Consider the following 22,473-nt stretch of genomic DNA (forward strand, 5'->3'; position numbering starts at 1 on the left):
GATCCTTAAACACTTCCTCTGTCTTCTTCTCATGCTTAGCTATCCACCATGCAGCTAGAAATTCCTGTATACTCAAGTGAAGGAACTGATACTTCTCATCATCATATTCTGTGAATGTTGTCATCAATCCAAGATAGTCTTCCTTGACTGCCTCACTCAGTGACTGTAGTTGATGTGAAGAGAATGTCATTGTTGTATTAGCCAGGTTAGTATAAGCTAATTGACACATCTCTTGTAAAGGTTTAGCTAATTGTGATGGTAATGAAGAAAGACTACCTAAAGTATGTGGGTTAATGTCATGTCTTTTAACATGTCTTCTAATAGTTTGTAGGATAAAGTTCTCATAGAGTTGAGTGAGTGTTGCTGGTAAGTGTCCTCCTTCCTTACAATAAACTAAGATGACCATGGAACAGACTAGTGGTATATAACACAATGATTGGACATCATTTCGTACTTTAAGATCATTAATGAGTTTCGCTGCTAGTTGTGAGTCCTTACTGCTTTGAGTAGTTGTGAAATGTGATTTGTAATTTGCATTCCCCAATAATGGCAATTTTTCTTGTTCAGCCTTTTCATCAATGAGTTCTTGTGCTAGTTTTGTATTTTTTTGTAGTGTTTGTATAATTACTGTTGATATTTCTTCCTTAGAAAACCCAATGACCTGAACATGTCTACTGAGAGTATCCATTTTCAAAAGTGAAGAGGAGGCATAGCTACGAGAGGTAACAATTACTGAACATTGGTCTAACTTCTCTTTACAAATGATACTAGCAGCTAATGAAGACTGTCTGAGTTGTTCACTTAGTTCATCCCAACCATCAAAGATTATCAGTAATCCTTCTCCATTCCTCTTCTCAAACCATTCAGCTACCATGGGAACTTCATAACGTTGACACACAAACAGGTCAGCTAGTGTAGTAGCTGTAGCTATCTTGCTATTCCTTAAAGGACAGTAAAGTACCAAGTCATACTGTTGGTGTAGAGGTGGTCCATTAGACCACATGTTTAACAGTTTACGACAAAGTGTGGTCTTGCCAATACCAGGAGGACCGTCTATTACTACTCTGAGAGACAGAGAACTGTCTGTGGGTTGGAAGACATCTTCAACACTTATCTCTTTGTTTCCAGTTAATTTAACTGTTTCATCAACTTCTCCTCTTAGCAGATGCCAAGCTGATTCTGCTTGTGTGCTGGAGTCTTGTTTTTCTACTAGTGCTAGTCTTCCAAAGAAATTTTTTCCAATTCTTGGTGGCCAGTCCATAGCAACAATAGGTTGGTGTTTGTAGTGTTGTCTCATATTGTCAGCATATCCTTGAACATCATCAGGTATTGAACTAATGGATGTGACGTCAGGTATAGCCTGACCTAATGTATTGAGATTATAATGACTACAAGTAAATAAAAAAAAAATTAAAAATGGAAAAGTAGTAGGATTAAATTGTAAAAAAGTAAAGAAACAAGAGGGTACTTGCAAAGTGGTGTGATAACAAATCCTACATCACTGCATGAAGAATATAACCCAAAAGCATTGTAATTATCCACACAGGCTACTACATATGAAGCCATGTCTTTCATGCAGTGGTGTAGGATATCTTCTCACACCAGTTTGCAAGTACTCTCTTGTTTCTTTACTTTTTCCCATTTTTAATCCTACTGCTTTTCCATTTTTAATGTTTTTTATTTACTTTATAATATTGATCACTGATAATGTACACACACACACACACACTCACCTAACTGGTGTAATATAGAGGTAGTAATATCTGTTAGTGTACGATGTTGTTGGTTCATTAATACTCGACACATTTCAGTTAGGTAGTGCTCTGGATTGAAAGAGGATTCCAACTGTTTTTCAATGACATTCATAAGGTTGGCAGCTTTAGTATAATTATCAACTGCTGGTACAAGCATTTCCTGTTTAGTTTGTTGTGGTATCAGTTCTTTAGAGTACAGTGCATATGCTGTTCTTGGAATGTCAATAGAAATACTATCAACAATTTTACTAGCATGAGTCCTTAATATATCCTTTGGATTACCTGCAGTAGTGTATCAGTTAATGAGTGTTGTATTAAGTGTATGTTTACCTGATGTAGTACTAGTAACAGGTTCAGAAACTGATGATGATACAGTAGATACTACTAGTACAGTACTAGTAGGAGCATCAGTATTACCTATTGCATGTTAAATATAATTATTCATAATTATTATAAATACATGATCATACCTCCTGTACATTGATGTACTTGTAACTGATCATTACTATTAATGGTTTGTGACAAATTGAGCTCTTCTGTTATATAATCATTATTACCTATTATAAATTTAATATAATTATAATAACAATCATGCCTCATATACCTCCTGTGCATTGCTGTACTTCTAGCTGATTACTAATGAATTGCATTAGTTCGGTTTCTTTCCTTCTTTTTAATGCTAAAATCACATCCTTCCATTTTGCATTTTTATTAATATATAACCATTTTGTGATGAGCCTTTTCTTTTTATGATAGAGATCAGTTTCTGATTGTTCAATTATTGTAATAATATCTGCAGTCAATCCTGGTAACTGTCGTCCAAATGGCTGCCAGTCAACAAGTGGCTCAAGCCATTGAAGCAGCAAGGTAATGTCAGGTTTATCATCAATCATAGGACCAGGATTGAGTTCAACATCTCCTGATAAGAGGAGGAGCATACGTAGACAAACGATCAAATAGAGATCACTGTTAGTACTACTGCCTCCAGGTAAGACTACTGACTGGAGGTAATTTGTATCAGTAACAGTAACACCAGTAGTACATTGTACTTGGTAGCAGTTACCTAAAAATATAATACCAGTAAATATAAAAGTACAAAGTTGCAATTGTTGTTTACCTGTTGGAGGAATCATTAAGATGTGTCTTAATAAAGAGAGAATGTGAAAGAGGAGGAGGAGTAAAGCAATAAGAGACAGAGCTGCTGCTGGCAGTTTAGATGTCTTCTCTCCTGATGTAGTACTGCCTGACTTGCTGTCTACTGCAGCTTTGAATGAGTGAGAGTGGTGGCCATTAGCTGGTCTACTGGAGGCAGCTTGACAGTAGTTCCACAGTCCAATACTTGCTCTCCATTGAGAGACATCAATCATCTTGTACTATATAGTATGGAGGACAATGAGAGAGTTCGGTAAGTTAAGATGTAGCTATGGACTTACATCACAATATAAAGAAAGCGCAGGATTTAAAAATAATAAAAGAACAGCTATCTTGCAACAATAAAGATCTATAGTAACCAGCCTTCTATAAAGTCTTTCAATAAGTACAAAACAGTTGTAGCCTGTAGAGTATCAGCGGAGGGTGTACCAATTGATGGGTGCACTAGTACTCCAGTAGAAATGATGAGTGTATTGGTCTAAAAGTGGGCCGTGTATTGGATGTAGCACACCTCGTGATAATAGTTAAACACATCAATAACACTGAATATCATATTACACTATACACTAGCTGATAGCTGTTATTGGATATCAGTGATCATGATTATAATATTCTTTATTAGGTAGGGAGGGGAGGTGATGTAAAGTCATGAAGTGAATTAATGTCCTCCATATCACAAGCTGCTCAATGCTTCATCAATGGACTACTGATTTAATATAATAGAGTTACCTTATAAGGACATTATCCTAATATGGTCAACCAATAGGTACATATGATCATCACATGTACATCATCAATACAATGTACATATAATGTAACTGGGTAATACATGTATGTACACAATACTCAGTGACATTATGCACACAATACTCAGTGACATTATGCACACAATACTCAGTGACATTATGTACACAATACTCAGTGACATTATGCACACAATACTCAGTGACATTATGCACACAATACTCAGTGACATTATGCACACAATACTCAGTGACATTATGCACACAATACTCAGTGACATTATGTACACAATACTCAGTGACATTATGCACACAATACTCAGTGACATTATGCACACAATACTCAGTGACATTATGCACACAACACTCAGTGACATTATGCACACAATACTCAGTGACATTATGCACACAATACTCAGTGACATTATGTACACAATACTCAGTGACATTATGCACACAATACTCAGTGACATTATGCACACAATACTCAGTGACATTATGCACACAATACTCAGTGACATTATGCACACAATACTCAGTGACATTATGCACACAATACTCAGTGACATTATGTACACAATACTCAGTGACATTATGCACACAATACTCAGTGACATTATGCACACAATACTCAGTGACATTATGCACACAACACTCAGTGACATTATGTCCTCCACTTCAATGAATCAGTGATATAGGACTGTGACATCATATAATCTGAGGTTACCTTATATGGTATCACTAATAAGATTAACATCTTCATCACTATGTACATAATATATTACCACATAGCTGAAAAATTTTGCAGTTTTGCATCAAAACTGCCTAAATATAATAATGGTGTTCTCTTAATTTGATGATTTACTATCTTGTCTTTTCTTTAAGCTGCTCCTTGCCCATAGTCTTGACTGAAATAGTGAGAAATACTGTATCACGTGCTCATGACAGAATCTGCCCCTAATTGCAAAAGTATTATCAACAGTTATAATATTGGCAGTTTTATTTTGAACCGCCACTCTGTCAAAATTAATTCTCCACCAGATTTTCTGGCTATACAGTAAATGACAGTATAGTCACTTACATATCATGTACTCTCTCTCTCTCTCTCTCTCTCTCTCTCTCTCCCTCTCTCTCTTTCTCTCTCTCTTTCTCTCCTGCACGTGAACTAAATCTTTCTGTACATAATTTTTGCTAATTAAGCGAAATTTTCCGCTACATGTTAACATGAATATGATATTTATAAAAATTAATAATAATAAATAAATAATGGAGATGGGATATTGAGAAATCAATTATAAATTGTAGAATAAATAAATATAATGGTGGTATCTATAAATAAATAATTAATAACAAGTAAAATATTAATTAACATTTGGACACAACTTTCTCTTAGTTCCCAATAAGAACTCTTTCCCGTATCTTAGCAACCAATCATCATAACTCACTTCGTATTTCTTAGTTTTTCTATTCGGCTTACACTCAATGGTTGGCTTGTCCCTGTAGTGCTGACTCACTGCCATATCATCAGGTACAAACAGGTGAGTTGTCTCCATTAATCTTGTACAAGGTCCATGTATATCAGTATCTAGTATTGTTAGTGGTTTTACGATGAATTTAGATCTCTCGTAATAATGAAACCGACACTTTGATTTCCCGTAGTGCAGGAAGTATGGTGGTAGCGAGTGACCCGGACAAAGATAGGATTCTAGTTCGGTGGTTTTGACTTTTGGTAATTCATTATCTGGTGTTCTAAGATACACACTGTTGATGAATATAAAACTATCGACGTAATCTTTATCAAGTTCTTGTAACATCTGATGCCAGTCTGAGTGTCTTCTTGAAACAATAACTTCATCAAGATCAAGCATTGCTAGGTAATTCACTCTGTGGAGGTTCCTGTAGTAGCAGTCATGTATCGCTAGTATCTCACCATAGTAATGTAAAGGGTCCTTCTCCTTGAAACCTTTACTCCAATGTAAGACCTCTAGCGTTAAGCTCTCATCTCTGGCGTATGCTCTCTTTAATTGTTCTTCTATTTCAGTCGATACGTCCAATAAGTATATAGTAATGGTTTGGGCTCCAAAGATTCGCTGCATTTCAATAAAATTGACCATATCCTCCAAACTCTTTCCAAAAACAGGTGTCTCCAGACACACCCCTATATTAGCCTTTACCAGCGGCCGATAGACGTACACTGGTACAGGGGTTGACGATGGCTCACATGTGTGGGCGGAGCTAAGCGAGACAGCCGTGGGTACTCGGGTGTCACCTCCTGGTAGGTGACAAACATGAAACACATGTTTATACTTGTACGGCTTCTTCTTATGCACTTCTTTCTGATAGTTGCAGGCGTCCATTTCAATATAAACTGATTTCTGTGATTGACAGGAGAGCGTTCTCTCCCCATCTCCCTCCTTGTAATGAAACAGACAATAAAAAGTACCTCCCTCTGTCTGTCGGCTCTGATATCCTAACAGCACTATTGAAGGACCGTATCGCTCTTTCCTGTCCTCGTAATAGGCAGAGAAAAAAGTCGCATCTCCAACTTTGGCCCAAACTAGCGGATTCTCTTTATATAAAGTTTTTCCGTGCATCACATTAGTAGAAAGGTTGGTCGGAACGATTGGATGATTCTCAGTTTCTTTTCTAACAGTTGGAGGGTGAGTTGCTGCTCCTTCCTCCTCTATTGAGTGGGGAGTAGAGAGAGAGGGCGGACATGTAGGACAGGAACAGTTTGCCATTGTGGGCCCTTTTGTCGTTTGCTGTGTTAAGGAAGAACGTATATCTTTTGGATAATCTACTGACTCTATATTTTTACTATAAAGAGATGAGTAGAGTAATATGATAGACCCAAAGAAGAGGATGAAAATCATGTAGAGAAGTAAACTATTCTTCCTAAAGAGTGCCATTTTGTCAAGATTATAAGAGGCGTGGTTATTCTTCTCCGTCCGTACTGTCCCGGATACTTAATGTATCCGGAGGTAATGAGCTTCCTCTTAATGACTTAATAAAAATTAATATCAACATCAAATATTTATATCAAATATTATCATTCTCATGACATACATTTATACCAGAATTTAAAATGAAATCTCTCTTGTACTTCAAAGCGATTGAATCATAAATGAGACTCTTGTTCTTACAGTCTGGAGTCGGGTCACCTCTATAATGAAGCAACGACGTTATATTAGTAGGAACAATGTACACTTTAGCCTTGTTGGCACTAGGGATAGCGTGAATATCGAGATTCTTAATAGCATCAACTCTTATTAACACTTTTGAACGTCTGTAAGGTCGGAACATGCATGAATATCGATACAGTTTATTAAAATAAGGTACAACATGACAGCTGCTCTTAGTTGGAACTAATTCAGTTTCTTTATCAATTACTTCTTTATCAATTACTTTATCAAGTTCTGTGTCTTTATCCTTAGCAGAGGTATAGTACGTATTTATTACCAGGTAAGCGTCATATGCCTTTGGAATTGATCCTATCATCTCACTCCATGTTCTACCATGCCTTGGTATTATCAGCTCATCAATATCAATAAGTACCAAATGTTTGATCCAACTTAAAGAACGATAGAGACAGTCATGAACCGACAATATCTCACCAAAATAATGAGTTGGGCTCAATTTTTTGAATATTTTTGGCCAGGGTACGACGGTTAGTAGGTTATCCCGTATGTAAGGTTGTAATTCATCATTATTCTCAAGTCCATCAATCATTGAATACATCATTATCCACTCCGCCCCTAATAACTTGTTCATTTCAATGAAATACACGAGATCTTCAACTTGTACTTTACCATATACGGGGGTCTGTATGCAAATCCCAAAATCCCGTTTGTCCTTATTTGGGTTGTGTGGGTGGATCTTAAGTGGTTTTGATGCTAAATTTCCTGTGCAGTCTCTTGAAATACTAATCAAAGTTGGATATACGGAGGAATTCAGAGGATGATTGAGTTTAAAAACGTTATTCACGGTGTCATATGTCGTATAATGTACATACCTGTTGCATTTATAATCACAAGGTTTCTCAAAGATTGCAGGCCCAATGCAAACACGAGCTCCATTATTATAAGTAATTAAACCTCTCAATCCTTCTGAATATCGTTTCATGAGGTCGATACCAAGTACATACACTGCTGGACCGTAAAACTTTTCCCTGTCGTCCAAATAAGCAGAATACATTTTAAAAGATGAGTCTGGTACTGTCAAAAGATCTGGTATGAAATGTGACGGTATTAGAATAGGAGTGGTCCTTTCTGAAGTTGCTGGCAATACAGGGCTGCTCTTTTCCGTGGATGCTGATGATGATGTAGTGTGATCTGATACAGTAGGGCCGGCTAGTATACTGGGATTGACGAGAAACTGATTAGAGCTTAAGTCTCTGTTTATGATGCTGGAACGCTCATTTTTGTTGGAATCTATAAAAACAGAGATAAATAATAAAATATTACTGATGATTATAGTCTTACTAAAACTCTTAGAGCCAAAGGATAATAATGTGAAAAAGAATAAGACTAAGACTATTTGGAAAAAGAGAAAAATCAGCAAGAGCTTCCCTCTTCGATACCCCATTTTGAAATGTATAGTTTGAGGCGTGGTTCGGGGCGGGGTATTAACCACGTGGTGGGTGTGGTCAATTATTTTATTTGCCTTTGGTGGGCTGGGAGTGAATCAGCAGGCCCAAGACCTTCATTATAGCACCCTCATTCTCTCAATTCTTGTCAATAATGTCTTCCTCAGGAGTAAGAGAGAAAAAGAGAGAGCAAGTACCTCATATTTTTCTATTTTTAGTATCACAAATCCAAATACTCCAGCTCACAAAAAGGAAAAATGAGACAGTTCATTTCACTCACAGGTTAGCCCCTTCCCCTGATCACGTGACTTAATCACGTGATTCATTAGGAATGGACGAGGCGACTGCCGTGAGTTACCTTTCTAATAGTGACTGGAAGTTGGAACCAGCTATTAATAATTATTACGAAAACCCTGAGCTGTATTATATACCGCCTCCAGTGCCGGCTGTGGATAAGAAAAAACTAGATGCACTTTTTAATAAATATAGAGGTGGGTGTGGTTAGTTATTAATATGTGGTGGGTGTGGCTAGTTACACAGTAGTTATAATACAAATTGTGTTAATTAATTGTGAATTTAGTAACAAGGGATCTTTACAATTAAAGTGATTCATTAATAATTAATATAAAATTGTACAATTAATTAATACTTAATACTTGTTCTTAAAATGCTAACTTAGTAATTTGTACAGCAAATTATTTTAGTGTTTAATCAGATTCTGTTGACGAGGACAAGATTTTGGCTGAAGGTGTGACGAGGTTCTGTGCCGACCTGAGACTAGATCCAGCGAGTGTCACCGTATTAATTATAGCTTGGAAACTAAACGTATGTATGCATAACTATAGATCACATGTACATGCATTGTGTAATCATCTGGCCTAATTTTGCCGAAAATGAAAAGTAGGGAGTTCTCAATTTTTATTATGTTTTCTGATGCATATACATGTACTTATGTTGCATAGAAAGTTTGAGCTGATTCCGATCAAAATTGGATTTTTTACAAATTTAAAAAGTTGCTCCAAAATTGTGTCAAAGTCCCTGTACTATAGTACAGGGTCGTTGACCAAATTTTGCCAAAAATGAAAAGGAGAGAATTCCAATTTTTAATTACATTTCCTGATGCATATGTACTTATGTTGTGTAGAAAGTTTGAGCTGATTCCGATCAAAATTGGATTTTTTACAAATTTAAAAAGTTGCTCCAAAATTGTGTCACAGTCCCTGTACTATAGTACAGGGTTGTTGGCCAAATTTCGCCAAAAATGAAAAGTAGAGAATTCTCCATTTTTATTACATTTTCAATGCATACATGTATACATGTACTAAGTCCCTGTACTTGTCACTTGTTTCACTTTTCCTCTTTCCCCATAGGCTGCCACACAGTGCGAGTTCACTAGACAGGAGTTTGTAGAAGGGATGACCAGATTAGGGTAAGGACCAGTGTACATTATAAGTTAACAAACACAACTATACTCACTCTCTCCCTCCCTCTTTCTCTGTAATAATTGTATTAATATTGATAAAGACTTACCTTTTCTATTTGCTATACATTATTTTACTGTGATTCACATTCAGTATAATAGTCTTTCTACAATTACAAGTACAATTCTACCTCTCTCTCTCTCTCTCCCTCTTTTAGGTGTGATTCCATTGATAAACTCCGTAAAAGGTGTGAGACCATTGATCGGGAGATACAGGACTCACAACAGTTCAAGGACTTCTACCAATTTACGTTTAATTTTGCCAAAAACCCGGGGCAGAAAGGACTAGGCTAGTTACATAGTATTATTGTCCATGTAGCATCATGTTTGCTAAACTTGTGACTCAGTGATTTTAATGTACATGTACATATGTTGGTGGGAATTTCCCTTGAAATGCATGTACATGTACATGTATAGTACATGTGTATATTGTATGGATTGGTTAAATTCTTTTCCTTCTCTTTCTTTACAGATCTTGAGATGGCCATTGCCTACTGGAATCTTGTTTTTACTGGTCGCTTCAAATTTTTGGACTTGTGGTGTGAATTTTTAAAAGTAAAAAATACTTGTAATTACAAGCCACTTTTACTGTAATTATCTTGACATTCCCTCCCTCCCTCTCCCCTCCCTCTTTCTCTCTCTCCCTCCTTCCCTCCCTCTCTTTTTCTCTCTCTCTCTCTCCCTCCCTCCCTCCCTCTTTCTCTCTCTCCCTCCTTCCCTCCCTCTCCCTTCCTCCCTCCCTCCCTCCCTCCTTCTCCCTCTCTCTCTCTCAGTCTCATTATAAAAGAGCGATACCCAAAGACACTTGGAACCTTCTGCTAGAGTTTTCAAACACGATTGATGACACCATGAGCAATTATGATGAAGATGGTAGGTCTATACTGTATAAATTGTAATGTCCTGTTTAAATTATTTGTATACCACTTTAATGTGTGGCAGCTTTATTGCATTGTAAATTTTTTAATGATTTTATGCAAAGAAGTACATGATCATGTACATGTACATTAATGATTGTATGGTAGGTTTATTATTCATGCTTCTGTCTATACTGTAACTGTGAACAGTATATGTCTTGTTGTCATTTCTCTATCTCCTTCTATTCTTTCTGTAGGTGCTTGGCCAGTCCTTATTGATGAATTTGTGGAATACGCTAGACCTTTAATAACTAATGCTACAACACCAGCTGCTAGTAGTAACAGCTAGTAATAATTAATTATATTAATTGATGATAATATGCAGCAATAACTGATACTCATACACAATTATGTGCTAGTGGAATTAATGAACCAGTCAAATATTAGAGACACTATACTGTAATACACACACACACACACACCAATGTCTATTTTTATCTTAATACTCCTCTCTTTCCTTTCTCTTTCTCACTTTCCTGGAATTATTATTGTGTTGTGAATGACCACTCCCAGAACTCTACAGAACAAGTGTATGGAAACCACGTGCTATAATAATAATAATAATAATAATCAAGGGCGTAGGGAGAAAAAAGGAAGGGGTAGGCTATGAGTAGAAAAGGGCGCGCGAAGCGCGCCCGCCTATTTGGCCACGCCCACTTTTACGCCCGTGAAATGGGCGTGTTCTCACAATATGGAGTTTCATCATAGATATTAGAGTAAATGAAAGGGATAGGAAACCACCGTTAAATTTATGGGCATGTCATGCGTTGCCTAGCGACGTATGCAAGTTGTCGTTTTTCTTACCGGGAAACTAGGAAAATGGAGGACCATCACTGGACTTCTTGGCTTATAATTCGTGTCCGATATGGAGTACAGATCCAGTTCCAGGTCAGCTGCAAAGATCAAGATCATATCTATACATTGATACCTGGTTCAGAAGGACTGCACTAATGGCCCGAATGAAATCCTATCTTGAACTCCTACTGTCAAGTTGTCCAAACTACCGATTTTGTTTTGTACCTTTTTCTGAAAGTCAATTTTATGAACCATCTATTGGTGTTTAAAAGACATTAACCAATGTTATAACCGAGGTCTTGAGACATCTTCTAATAGGAAATATTGTATGGTTGTGATTTCTAAGCAAAAAGTAGACCCAAATTTTGCTTTTGTTTTGTACCCTTAACTCGCCAGTAACAAATACTCTAGCCTTAAACTTTTTTGTATCAGTCTGTACTTCAAATGCGGAGGTCTTCCACATGTTTTGGGGCTTTCCTTCTATTTCATAAATAAAATAAAAATAAATATTCACTTTTACAATTTTTCACAATTAGAGATAATTTTGAATGATACAAGAGCATAAATATCATATGAAAGAAAATAGAATATTTAGCACAGCCATAAAGAAGGTACTACATAGCAAAGAAGCTATTCATTTTGTTTCTGGAGCTCAGAATGCAGCAGAGAAGTGCCCTTGTCATCACTGCAGGACCTTATTCTAATTTTTCATACACCATTTTACTCTAATAATCCGTTCAATTTAATACGGTATTAGCAACTAGCATTTCCTGCCGGGAACGGTGGTTTCCTATCCCTTTCATTTACTTTAATATCTATGGTTTCATCATAGATAATAGAGTAAATGAAAGGGATTGGCAACGGGGCGTAGCAACAGGAAATGCGGGTTGGGACCGAATTTGATCTATTTACTCATTATATTTTTAAAATAATTTTTTCGATATCAAATGAATAATAATAATTATCAATCACTCTTCACTAGCAGCAAGCGTGCTTCTCAGGCTTTTCCTTTTTTGTAAGTTCTTCTTTTCATCCTTTTTGTACATTTCCATTATTCTTGATGTGTGCCTGAAGCCTCTTATTGTTATATAAATTGCTATTATTTCTTTCAAGAGGAATGATTTTCCTTGAGAGCGGCACTCGGCTGCTGCATCGGCGTCACGATTTTCTTGAAATATTTTGTCCCATATTTCTTTGAGCTCTTCCTTTTGACCTATCATCTCTGCCATACTTTGAACATTGTTTTTTCCATAGTTGCAACAAAGTTTCACTTGAATTTCTAACGAGTACAGGAACGTATGAAACTCATTGGTGCAGTAAACAAGTCCTCCTCTATTGATACAATTGATCCAGCTCTTATTCATATCATTATCTTCTTCGTCTTCTCTTTCTCCATCTCCATTATCCTCGTCGTGATCTTCAACTAACTCATCCAGCAAAGGCAGAAGCATATCCATTTCCTTAGCCGTACTATTCTTATTAATCTTTGTTCTCATTCTTCTGATTACATAGCCACCAACATACCACAGTGCATTTTGCTCGTCAAAACTTAATGAAGGAGATGAACTATCTGTTGATGCTGTTGCTGAAATTCTTGCTAGTGTTTGTTTTTTCCAATAAGCTGTGAACATTCTAAATGTTACTTCGAAAGATAAAATGGCGGGACATGGAGTAATGCCTACTGTGCTATAGACTGATGCCCAAAATGTGTTATATTCTGATGATGAGACAAACAAAGCAAACCTTTTCCAAGTTTCTTCTCGGACAAACTGGGTTGTGACTGTTAAAGTTGTCCATATCTTAAAGAATGTGATGAGATATTGATTGAACTGTTTCATCTTTTGTTCATTGACCTTGTTTGAACTCCATAGTAGTAGTTGCTTGGCAGCTTTAATAATCATAGTTACTGAGATTGATGGTAACTTTGATTCTGGGCTCTCAATAATCATTTGCAGGACATCTATTAGAGAGTACTAAGTAATACAAATAAAAATGAATAGTATTATACTTTCTATTTCTGTCTTCTCAGGTGAGACTGGACTTGTGGCTGCTGGAGTGTCAGTTGAGGAAGACTTAACAAGTTTCCTTCTCTTGGGTAATGGCTCGCCATCAGTTGGTACATTTGTGTCTTCCTTATTTCCTCGTGTATTACCATTAATGATACCATCTAATCGAATGCTGCTGACAACTCTCAGAGCTTGCTGATTTTTTAGAAACTCTGCAGAAGTAGGGTTTTCATTTGTCCTTCCTCTTTGACGATGTAAACCGAAATGTTTTTCCAAAGGGTCCTGGCATAGCTTTTCACTGAGAAATGATTTTACATCAGGAAGTGTGAATAGGTACTTCAGAAGGTCATTGAATGAGTAAGCTAATTTTAATATAGTTATTTTTTGCCAATTATTGTAAACTTATACCTGTTATCTTAATTCCCAGTAGTGTTTCTTTACTTAGAATTAATTTGTTTCTCTCTTTAGCAGGGATGTCTTTTCTCTCTGTTACTTGTTTCTCCCATTCTTCTATCCATGCTAGGAACTCATCTTTCAACCACTATAAATAAATATTTTGTGCATGCATGTGACTATATGTGATGATGATCTGCTTACTTGCAACCTTTTATCAGCGGACCATCTGTATGGTGCTTTAAATGGCTTTAGAGACTTGTATGTTGACAAATAGTTTGACACATTAAGCATGTCAAAGAATTTATCGAACTTTTCAATGAAATTTGCTGTTTCTTCTGCTTCATCTGATAAAAACGTCCTCATACCATTACTTACTGTTGAACTAAGAACCTGCAATATAAATGTGCAGCATGTAAATGTATATTTCATTATAGTAATTACCTCTGCCGCCAAATCTACCCTCATCTTAGAAAATGGTGTCAAATTGACATGTTCATACTTTAACTTGTGAATGCAAGTTAATCCTTCAGATTTCAGGGAAATATCATACAGCTCTTTTACAAATTTCCACGATATAGCTTTGTCATTAAACTGCAATTGGTAATGTTATATTCATTGACAAATTTAATAATAATTATTAGTTTGTTTACCTTCATGCTTCTTTTTGAACTAGCCAAGCAATTTCGTGTGGTCTTGATTAAGTGTGGGGGGTCTGATATGAAGTATATATTTCTGTCAATCGAGCATGGGTTTTTTGTGTAGTAAGTAATTTTGCTGGAATTATTTCCTACTATCTTAAAAAACTTCCTATTGACAGAATTTCCATCTAAAGTATTACAAGCGACTCTAAAACCACACTTTTCTAGTCTAAGAACAGCTTCATAAAATATTGGAACTAGTTGGTCCCCTGTTAGGCTTGATGTTGGGAATGATGCATATGGAAACGAGAAATCGGTAAATAATCCCCGAACCATGAGCACCAACATTGAGGTGGCTAGTGGTTGCCTTGCATCTGCAGACTGCTCTGTGTGTACTTGTTTCTCAAGTTGAAGTAAATGCTCATTTATATCTCCCGTGTTGCTGTACCCTATTAAGTCACCTGTTAATTTAAAATAAGATCTAAATTTTCACTGCTTAAAAGTATTAAATACCTGTAAATTTGTCATATACAAGCCCCTCTTTTATATGCATCTCATCTGCAACAAGACATACTTCTTTTTGAAAATTTGATAATGAATGCACTTTTGATTCTCTGATTATTTGTAGATCTAATTCATAACTAAAGCCACTGGTCGACTTATAAAAATGTGTGTAATCTCTGAGGGTACGCTGCGAAGGTAAATAGATGCCTGATTTTCGTACTGACTCATATGCACTGGATGATTTATTTCTTAGGTAGATACACCACTTGATGATAGATGGATGCCAGCGAATTGATTTTTTGGGTGTTGTAACAGCTTTTAATTGGCTGTCCCAGAATAATTTCTGAAAGCTATTCTCTGAGTAAGTGGCTGATATTTGTGCATTGTGCTCATTCATGATTTTTATCATGTCACTAGCTGTGCTTTCATCTACAGCAATGCTATTGGTCTCGGCATACGAATCAAACTTTTCCAGCTTCATGTCAGCAATTCCTTTCTTTACAAATCTGTTTTCTTTTCTAAAAAAAGCTCTTAAAAATTGATTCTTTTTAGTATCAATTAGAAACCTGTGGCTGGTGAAGGTCTTGTTTGTGCTTTTAGGATATTTAACCTTATGATGAAGAGCAAATAGAGTTTTTCGGAAGTTATTACAGGTGATGCATCTCTTATCAGGTGAGCTAGTGACAATTGTGCAGTTGTGATGGCGTATAGTTTTTGTAGGAATGGTTTGTAATGACGCAATTGGTACTCCTATAATAATTATAAACATAATTATTACAATATCAATTATTAATTTTACCTTCAATGTTTAAAAATTTCCTATTTTCTGCTAGGTATATGAATTTATCATCGTTATTGCCTGGACAGATATGAATTTTGTCTACTTCATTGATGACATCAAATATTGTTTCAATATTAGCTATTTTCTCATCTTCTATGCCGTTTACTTCAATCCGATTGCTGCAGTATGTCACGTAAAAGCTCAAGTCTTCATGTACAGTGAAACAATAGGAAACTTTATCATCTTCAGTAATTTTGCAAAATTTCAAAATATTTTTTGCAGTAAAGAGAGAAACCCATTGCTGAGGTAATTGCTGCTGTTGGATTTTTATCTTCAAGTAGTGGATTTTTTTAATTGAAAGCCTCAAGCTGACTTCTTTTTGGCTTTGCTTGAAGTGTTTCTTAGAACACAAAGAAAACTTTCTTGGCATCCTATATTGCATTATTATTATAATTATTGTAATTATTATGAATGTTTACCTCAAATGATCAAGTTCTGAAAGCGAAATGGTAGTTCTGAAAGCGAATGCAAATTATTCCATTTGATCATGCGGTTTGACCCGAAATGAACTCTCCATGACAACGGCCGTAGCTATGGCAACAACAAAAGTACCGTATACAATTCTTTTTAAAGAAAATTGCTCAAGCACTGACAAGCCGTGAATCATGCACAAGGTAGTACTTTAGCAAGGATATTGTGTCGCTCTAGTAAAGCCCTTGCTTTTGATATATAGCCTATTCCACATAGAATTTTTAGAGCTACCTGGAGCAAGGTTTTTGTCTCCAAAAAGCCATTTTGCAACCAGTTAGAGGTACACAAAGTCGCCTGTTTTTGAAACACTTTATCGTTCGTATAACACTCAAGCTTCATGGTATCAACGTGCAAGTTAGCTCATTCCATAGGAGATTTCAAGCTCTTTAAAATGGTTATACTTATTCGTAGCTCAAGATCAACATGAATCTCTCAGAGGGGGAAAAGATGGTATTTCTAGTTAAATAGTGACGCGGCTACTAATGCATGCATTGATTTACTGAAAAAAATATATTAATAAAAAGCATAAACATTGGTTAGTATTGTGTGAGAGTTTTGTTTGCATGAATTGTATTCTCTTGGAGTTATTCAAGAATAAAGCAAGAAAATCTCTGTTTTTTGCTCCAAAATCGGTCAAAAAATCCCAACCCTCCTTTGTTTACTTAGCAACAATACAAATGAATGGAGGTTTGCCCACGCCCACGCTTCCGTTTCCAATCCCTTTCATTTACTCTATTATCTATGGTTTCATTTACTCTAATCTCGCAACTGCTTCAGACTCAGATGAGGACTCAGGCAAGACTCAAGGTAGCAGCACAATCAACAAAATCATCATTCACAAGATCATCATCTTCGATCTCCTCATGCTCATCTTCAGTCTATATGGCTGGGGTTGACTACTAATATACTCAACTAAATTTTGCATAAAAAATTACAAAGCTTTTGTTTCTTTGCAGCTGACATTGTGATGGCTTCACTTAAAGTTAACTTTTTATAATTTTATTAAGCTAGCTAATTAATTAAGTTAATTATGTAAAGACTCCACCTTAATAAATTATAATAATTGTGCTAAAATGGCTGTTTTTCTTTTCTTTCTCCTGTCTCTGTTTGCCTGTGTCAAAAGTGACTGAGTGAGTAACTGCCAGTTGAGACAGCTACCCTAAACTTCTATAATCTTTGATCATAAGTGACTAAGGCAGAAACTCAATATAGGTAAACTACTAAACTTCAATTCTGACTTCTGAACTTCAGGGTAGGCTATAGCCTACCCTAGCCTTATGCTAGCTACGCCCTTGATAATAATAATAATAATAATAATAATAATAATAATAATAATAATGTGTATTATTTTCGAATATTAATTATTTGCACCTCAGAACAAGTATACCATTTTATAGTCAGGAGGAGTGAGAGCTTTTAGCACATCTAGGACTACACATTTCTTATAGGATGCAGCAGGGAAACTGTTTTATGTTATGGAAAACCCCACCCAGTTTTATGTTTATGAACCTATGCCACATTGAATGTACTAGAACTACTCCATGTACTCAATGCTGTAGAAAATCATGTTTGTTTGCTCCCCAGTTTTAGTGTATAAGTGTAGTTCAGTTTAATTAAATAGTTCCACTGCATAGTTTGTGTGGAAATTTAATTTCAAAGGACAGTGATAAATCAAATAATTAATAACGTATTATCTGGTGGTTTTGGTTAATAAAATATTTATTAGTTTTAGCCAGAAATTTGCATTCGATTCCGATTCTGAATACTTTTGAGACTGGAATCGAATACTGATTCTGCATCTGCGCATGCGCAATGCCACGTGGTCAATAAAAAATTCAATAGAGTAATTGGACTGGAGACTGGAGTATTCCATAATAAAAAATAGTGGGTGTGAAGGACTGGATGCATTGTAACAATTGCTACACTGAATAGAAGAAACACCCAGTTCATTATAACGTCGTGTGGTCATTTATTCTGTGGGAAATCCTATGGTATTAACATAGAATTTATGAACATTTGGATTTTGCTTCTTAATTTATTGTATATTTAGGTGAGAGAGATAAGTTCTGTCTGGTATGTAAGGCAGTGTGTAATTCAGTTCTTGATCTGTCAAAAGAAGTAAATTAAAATAAGTAATTATTAATCGTTCTTTCTCCCTCTACAGGCTCCACCATATGTCACGATATATTTCAAGACTCCTTAGTCCATTATACAGGAATTCATCCTAAATTTTGAACAAGTATGTACATGTAATACCATATATGGTCAACAATTTAAACCACACCCAATCAATGCCACACCCACGTGTTTCATTACATGTATGTGTACTTTTATTAGGTTGCTAGGTTTCAAAAGGAGCATAGGACTAGATTAGTAAAGCACAAACTACAGAAAGTTAGTTATTAATTAACTATTATATTTAATTAATAAACTATTATCAGTTGCAGAATCTTGCTGCTAGAAAAGAAAGGAAATACTGTTATTTGAAAAGTAACTTATTGATGGGGTAATTTATTTTATTTATTTTATAGGGAAAATGCGAGACTACAACAAATTAAATTAAATGTAAGTATTAAATAGAACATTACCTTTCTATTTCATTTTAACCTCTCTCCCTCCCTCTTTCTCTCCCTCCATTAGTTAGAATCAAGAGCTGTTTCTGCATCTTCCATACAAACCCCGCCCGCTTTTATCAGGCCACACCTACTAATGAACCTACACGTACCACCATCATGCGGTCCTCCATCACTAGTAGATAGACCAGTGGGTAGAGTCAATACATTAACCACCTTCCCATTAAGAGGAACCAATACTCCAGAAAGGGTAACAATTATTATGGTATAGTAATGGCTGGGAGATAATTCACTTGATTATACAAATGCTGTATTTACATGTATATATGTGTATTGAGAGTTTAGAGTAACTCTTATTAAGAAAAATTATGGAAGTATCCTGGTTTCTGATACATTATGTCGTGTAGAAAGTTTGAACTGATTGCAATCAAAATTAGATATTTTATTAATTTTTAAAGTTACTTTAAAATGGGACAAAGGTCCCTGTACTATAGTAGAGGGAGTTTGGCCAAGTTTTGCCAAAAATGAAAAGGAGAGAATTCTCCAATTATTATTATTATTATTATTATTATTAATATGCTACTGTTTCATCAGATTCAAGATCATTTCCACCGTCTCCTCCTAGACCAAATGATCCCTCACTAACTATAGGAAGGAGAATTATTCCAAAAGAAGCTGGACCTGACACTGTTATATCCCACTCTCTCCGGTCATCAATGAGATGATCGGGTAGCTCTGGAGGGACTACCTCCTTCACATTACCCTCGATTGTATCCTCAGTCACTGTTAGGAGACCAACTGTTGCCATGACGCCAGCCGTCAATGACTTGGCAGTTTTATCCTACATTAGAGCAAGGGCTGAGGAAAGGGGCAGGGCTGTAGGTGGGGCCTCAAGAGGAGGAGGAGGTGAGAAGAGGAAACTTGAGACCGACTCAATGAGACATCCCAGTGGAAAGGTATTGAGACTATGATAATTGCATGTTCAGAATTTTGGTGTTTCTTAAAATGGTCATAACTTGAAAAATTGAAGTCGGAATCAGCTCAAACTTTCTACACAGCATAAGAACATCAATATGTATCAGAAAATGTAATAAAAATTTGGGTTGATTTTGGAGCCATTTTTTGGAAAAAACCATGGGCTATAGCCTTGGGTACTTTTCAGAAATTTGGCGCTTTTTAAAAATGGCCGTAACTTGAAAAATTGAAGTCGGAATCAGCTCAAACTTTCTACACAGCATAAGGACATCAATATGTATCAGAAAATGTAATAAAAGTTTGGGTTGATTTTGGAGCCATTTTTTGGAAAAAACCATGGGCTATAGCCTTGGATACTTTTCAGAAATTTGGCGCTTTTTAAAAATGGCCGTAACTTGAAAAATTGAAGTCGGAATCAGCTCAAACTTTCTACACAGCATAAGGACATCAATATGTATCAGAAAATGTAATAAAAGTTTGGGTTGATTTTGGAGCCATTTTTTGGAAAAAACCATGGGCTATAGCCTTGGATACTTTTCAGAAATTTGGCGCTTTTTAAAAATGGCCGTAACTTGAAAAATTGAAGTCGGAATTAGCTCAAACTTGCTACACAGCATAAGGACATCAATATGTATCAGAAAATGCAATAAAAATTTGGGGTGATTTTGGGGCCATTTTTTGAAAAAAACCATGGTACATATGTGTTATAATTGGACTCGCCGCATAGGTGAGTATTAAGTACTTTGGTTGTCTGTCTGTGATCATGAAATTTTTGAAAAATATTTTAAATTAAAAAACTAAGTGCTCTAGGCCTAGAAACCATGCCTCTATTAATAATTGGCAATTTTACATGCTTGCATTTCTTAATGCATTATTTTTTGTTTTGCTGTCTTATGCATGATCTCTTCAGCAAATATAATCTATCAAGACAACAGTATCTGTGCCATCACAATAGGTGTTAGTTTTTTAAAGCTCTTTTGACTTGAGTCAGTGAAAACATGCACTATTAAAGCAACGAATCATGGTCCTTGTCTTTATCATGCTGCATAATAGAGATGAAGCCCATGTTTCATTGCTTTTACATAAATGCAAGAGTAACTGCACTGCAGTGAATCCAAGCACCGTAGGTGTCTCGTTGCTGATATTGTTTATTTATTTTAGAGAGTATTAAACTCACTGATTGCTCCTGGAAGACTGAGTATAAGGACACCACCAATTGATGGGAGAATGGGTAATTAAATTTTTTTTTTTTTTTTATCATAACAAGAAATATAAAAGAATAAGGTGGACAAGAAAATATAGCAAGATAAGGCAGAACATAATATTAATAAAATAAAATGAAATAAGTCAATAGAGAGATTTGATAAGCTTAATGTTTACTGGTGAGGATAGATAATAATCCCCGCTCCATTATTATTATACACAATGAGAGACAAGAGAAACAAAAAGGGAAAGCCCATAAGGGAAGAAAAATAGAAACGAAAAATGGGGACCAACCAAAAATAGGAAAATAAAATAAAATAACAATAATAAAATAATAACAAAATAAAATGACAATAAAATAAAAATGAAACAAAACGTCCTACAGTTGGCCATCCACCTCAGGGGACAAAATGGAAGACCGACCCAACCACATCTGAGCATTGGACCGCCACAGGGTCACAGACAGTCTTTGAAAAAGATGGATTATTATTATTATTATTATTATTATTATTATTATTATTATTATTATTATTTCAAGGTGTTATTCGTAGTTCAAGAGTATTATCAAGTGCTTATCCAAGACATGAAGGGTTAGTTCAGTACATGTACATGCAAATAATATTTCACTGTATGCAGCATAATTTTTGTTATTTTTGTGCTCACTAAGTTTAAGCCACCTCTAGTCCCATTCTATTGTACATGTATGTATAAAGACTGTGACCACAATAGAGTACATGTATAATGTATCTCTGTCTGTTTGTAGTGTTCCAATGTCAGTTACTTCTACTTCTAATCAATCCATGATCAATGAAAGGTAAATAAAGATGTATTGTTTATTTATTTGTTTGTTTATTTATTTTTTAATTATATTCCAGAAGGCTATCAGCTCCTTTATCATGGAGTGATTTTCAATCACAACTAGCAAACAATGGAAGCTATTCACATCAACGGTAATGTGCATACAATATACAGCATGTATGTACATGTACATATGTACATGTACTTTTACAATAGTGGGAATTAGTAGGTCAATTTTAGCTACAGTGAAACCTTTAATTTGATATAGGAATGTCTTACTACCTCAGATATTATATTCTCTTACTGCTAGCTAAACACTTATACTTAATTTCTAAAAAAACTTTTGATGTACAAGTTAACTTTCCTCTTATTTCTTCTCCCTCTCTCTTCTTCAGTCCATCACTAGTAAGGATGTCTTCTCCTCGACATTCCAGTCCAATGATCAACTCCATAACTAACAATTAATATTGACAATAATAAATATATAATTATTGAACTGTTCTATTTATGAGCTGAGCTCTAAATACTAATATCACTTAAATGCTAATATCACTTATTTCACAGACTATTAATTATCAATATCACTTAATTAATTGATTGGACACACCCATAAAGTTAATAAAACGGCTATTTATTAATAATAAA

The 22,473-nt window shown here is 35.5% G+C and overlaps 6 protein-coding genes across 10 annotated transcripts; 2 read left to right on the top strand and 4 right to left on the bottom strand.

Annotated features, from left to right (window-relative positions):
* Window positions 1-5,010: 5,010 nt before the first annotated feature.
* On the bottom strand, window positions 5,011-6,558 carry LOC105314059 (uncharacterized). Its single transcript, XM_011407985.1, has one exon. The coding sequence runs from the start codon at window positions 6,556-6,558 to the stop codon at window positions 5,011-5,013; it is 1,548 nt and encodes a 515-aa protein (XP_011406287.1).
* Window positions 6,559-6,663: 105 nt separating this feature from the next.
* Window positions 6,664-8,271, bottom strand: LOC105314060 (uncharacterized). Its single transcript, XM_020001067.1, has 2 exons — window positions 8,131-8,271; window positions 6,664-8,079 (listed from the first exon to the last, which is right to left on the bottom strand). Exons 1-2 carry the CDS (start codon window positions 8,231-8,233, stop codon window positions 6,689-6,691), a joined length of 1,494 nt encoding a protein of 497 aa, XP_019856626.1. The 5' UTR covers window positions 8,234-8,271; the 3' UTR covers window positions 6,664-6,688.
* Window positions 8,272-8,292: 21 nt separating this feature from the next.
* Window positions 8,293-11,153, top strand: LOC100638356 (DCN1-like protein 1). The gene is made up of 9 exons (XM_011407984.2): window positions 8,293-8,403; window positions 8,453-8,516; window positions 8,564-8,725; window positions 8,950-9,059; window positions 9,605-9,663; window positions 9,873-10,003; window positions 10,187-10,269; window positions 10,488-10,584; window positions 10,826-11,153. Exons 1-9 carry the CDS (start codon window positions 8,389-8,391, stop codon window positions 10,915-10,917), a joined length of 813 nt encoding a protein of 270 aa, XP_011406286.2. The 5' UTR covers window positions 8,293-8,388; the 3' UTR covers window positions 10,918-11,153.
* Window positions 11,154-12,380: 1,227 nt separating this feature from the next.
* On the bottom strand, window positions 12,381-15,108 carry LOC109585117 (uncharacterized). Its single transcript, XM_020001066.1, has 7 exons — window positions 14,977-15,108; window positions 14,476-14,924; window positions 14,267-14,416; window positions 14,027-14,215; window positions 13,838-13,970; window positions 13,432-13,791; window positions 12,381-13,383 (listed from the first exon to the last, which is right to left on the bottom strand). Exons 1-7 carry the CDS (start codon window positions 15,014-15,016, stop codon window positions 12,392-12,394), a joined length of 2,313 nt encoding a protein of 770 aa, XP_019856625.1. The 5' UTR covers window positions 15,017-15,108; the 3' UTR covers window positions 12,381-12,391.
* LOC109585115 (uncharacterized) lies at window positions 15,099-16,363 on the bottom strand. Its single transcript, XM_020001064.1, has 3 exons — window positions 15,767-16,363; window positions 15,188-15,717; window positions 15,099-15,104 (listed from the first exon to the last, which is right to left on the bottom strand). Exons 1-3 carry the CDS (start codon window positions 16,188-16,190, stop codon window positions 15,099-15,101), a joined length of 960 nt encoding a protein of 319 aa, XP_019856623.1. The 5' UTR covers window positions 16,191-16,363.
* A 685-nt stretch (window positions 16,364-17,048) lies between these two features.
* Window positions 17,049-22,452, top strand: LOC109585119 (uncharacterized). Of its 5 annotated transcripts, none has more exons than XM_020001070.1 (13): window positions 17,049-18,270; window positions 18,330-18,397; window positions 18,444-18,518; window positions 18,617-18,673; window positions 18,721-18,769; window positions 18,811-18,844; window positions 18,920-19,102; window positions 19,447-19,808; window positions 20,989-21,058; window positions 21,569-21,620; window positions 21,794-21,844; window positions 21,906-21,980; window positions 22,224-22,452. In XM_020001070.1, the coding sequence occupies exons 8-13, from the start codon at window positions 19,659-19,661 to the stop codon at window positions 22,291-22,293; spliced, it is 468 nt and encodes a 155-aa protein (XP_019856629.1). In that variant the 5' UTR covers window positions 17,049-18,270; window positions 18,330-18,397; window positions 18,444-18,518; window positions 18,617-18,673; window positions 18,721-18,769; window positions 18,811-18,844; window positions 18,920-19,102; window positions 19,447-19,658; the 3' UTR covers window positions 22,294-22,452. The 5 variants fall into 5 exon arrangements, with proteins under 5 accessions (XP_019856629.1, XP_019856631.1, XP_019856628.1 ...); XM_020001072.1 differs by having other exon boundaries at window positions 18,727-18,769; XM_020001069.1 differs by having other exon boundaries at window positions 18,721-18,844.
* The last annotated feature ends 21 nt before the right edge of the window (window positions 22,453-22,473 follow it).

The sequence above is a fragment of the Amphimedon queenslandica genome, unplaced genomic scaffold, assembly GCF_000090795.2.
Source record: "Amphimedon queenslandica unplaced genomic scaffold, v1.1 AMPQUscaffold_13117, whole genome shotgun sequence".
In the NCBI taxonomy this organism is placed as follows: domain Eukaryota; kingdom Metazoa; phylum Porifera; class Demospongiae; order Haplosclerida; family Niphatidae; genus Amphimedon; species Amphimedon queenslandica.

Coding starts and splice junctions, on each gene's coding strand:
- LOC109585117 (XM_020001066.1), bottom strand. CDS start 15,016: ATGCATATAAAAGAGGGGCTTGTATATGACAAATTTACAG. Junction 14,417..14,475: donor GTTCAAAAAGAAGCATGAAG/GTAAACAAACTA, acceptor TACCAATTGCAG/TTTAATGACAAAGCTATATC. Junction 13,384..13,431: donor TGAGAAGACAGAAATAGAAA/GTATAATACTAT, acceptor ACTCTCTAATAG/ATGTCCTGCAAATGATTATT.
- LOC109585119 (XM_020001069.1), top strand. CDS start 19,659: ATGACGCCAGCCGTCAATGACTTGGCAGTTTTATCCTACATTAGAGCA. Junction 21,621..21,793: donor GCTTATCCAAGACATGAAGG/GTTAGTTCAGTA, acceptor GTCTGTTTGTAG/TGTTCCAATGTCAGTTACTT. Junction 21,845..21,905: donor CAATCCATGATCAATGAAAG/GTAAATAAAGAT, acceptor ATTATATTCCAG/AAGGCTATCAGCTCCTTTAT.
- LOC100638356 (XM_011407984.2), top strand. Junction 8,726..8,949: donor ACTTTTTAATAAATATAGAG/GTGGGTGTGGTT, acceptor GTGTTTAATCAG/ATTCTGTTGACGAGGACAAG. Junction 10,004..10,186: donor CCCGGGGCAGAAAGGACTAG/GCTAGTTACATA, acceptor CTTTCTTTACAG/ATCTTGAGATGGCCATTGCC.
- LOC109585115 (XM_020001064.1), bottom strand. CDS start 16,190: ATGCAATATAGGATGCCAAGAAAGTTTTCTTTGTGTTCTAAGAAACAC. Junction 15,718..15,766: donor GAAATTTTTAAACATTGAAG/GTAAAATTAATA, acceptor TAATTATTATAG/GAGTACCAATTGCGTCATTA.
- LOC105314060 (XM_020001067.1), bottom strand. CDS start 8,233: ATGGGGTATCGAAGAGGGAAGCTCTTGCTGATTTTTCTCTTTTTCCAA. Junction 8,080..8,130: donor CTTTGGCTCTAAGAGTTTTA/GTAAGACTATAA, acceptor CTGTTTTTATAG/ATTCCAACAAAAATGAGCGT.
- LOC105314059 (XM_011407985.1), bottom strand. CDS start 6,558: ATGGCACTCTTTAGGAAGAATAGTTTACTTCTCTACATGATTTTCATC.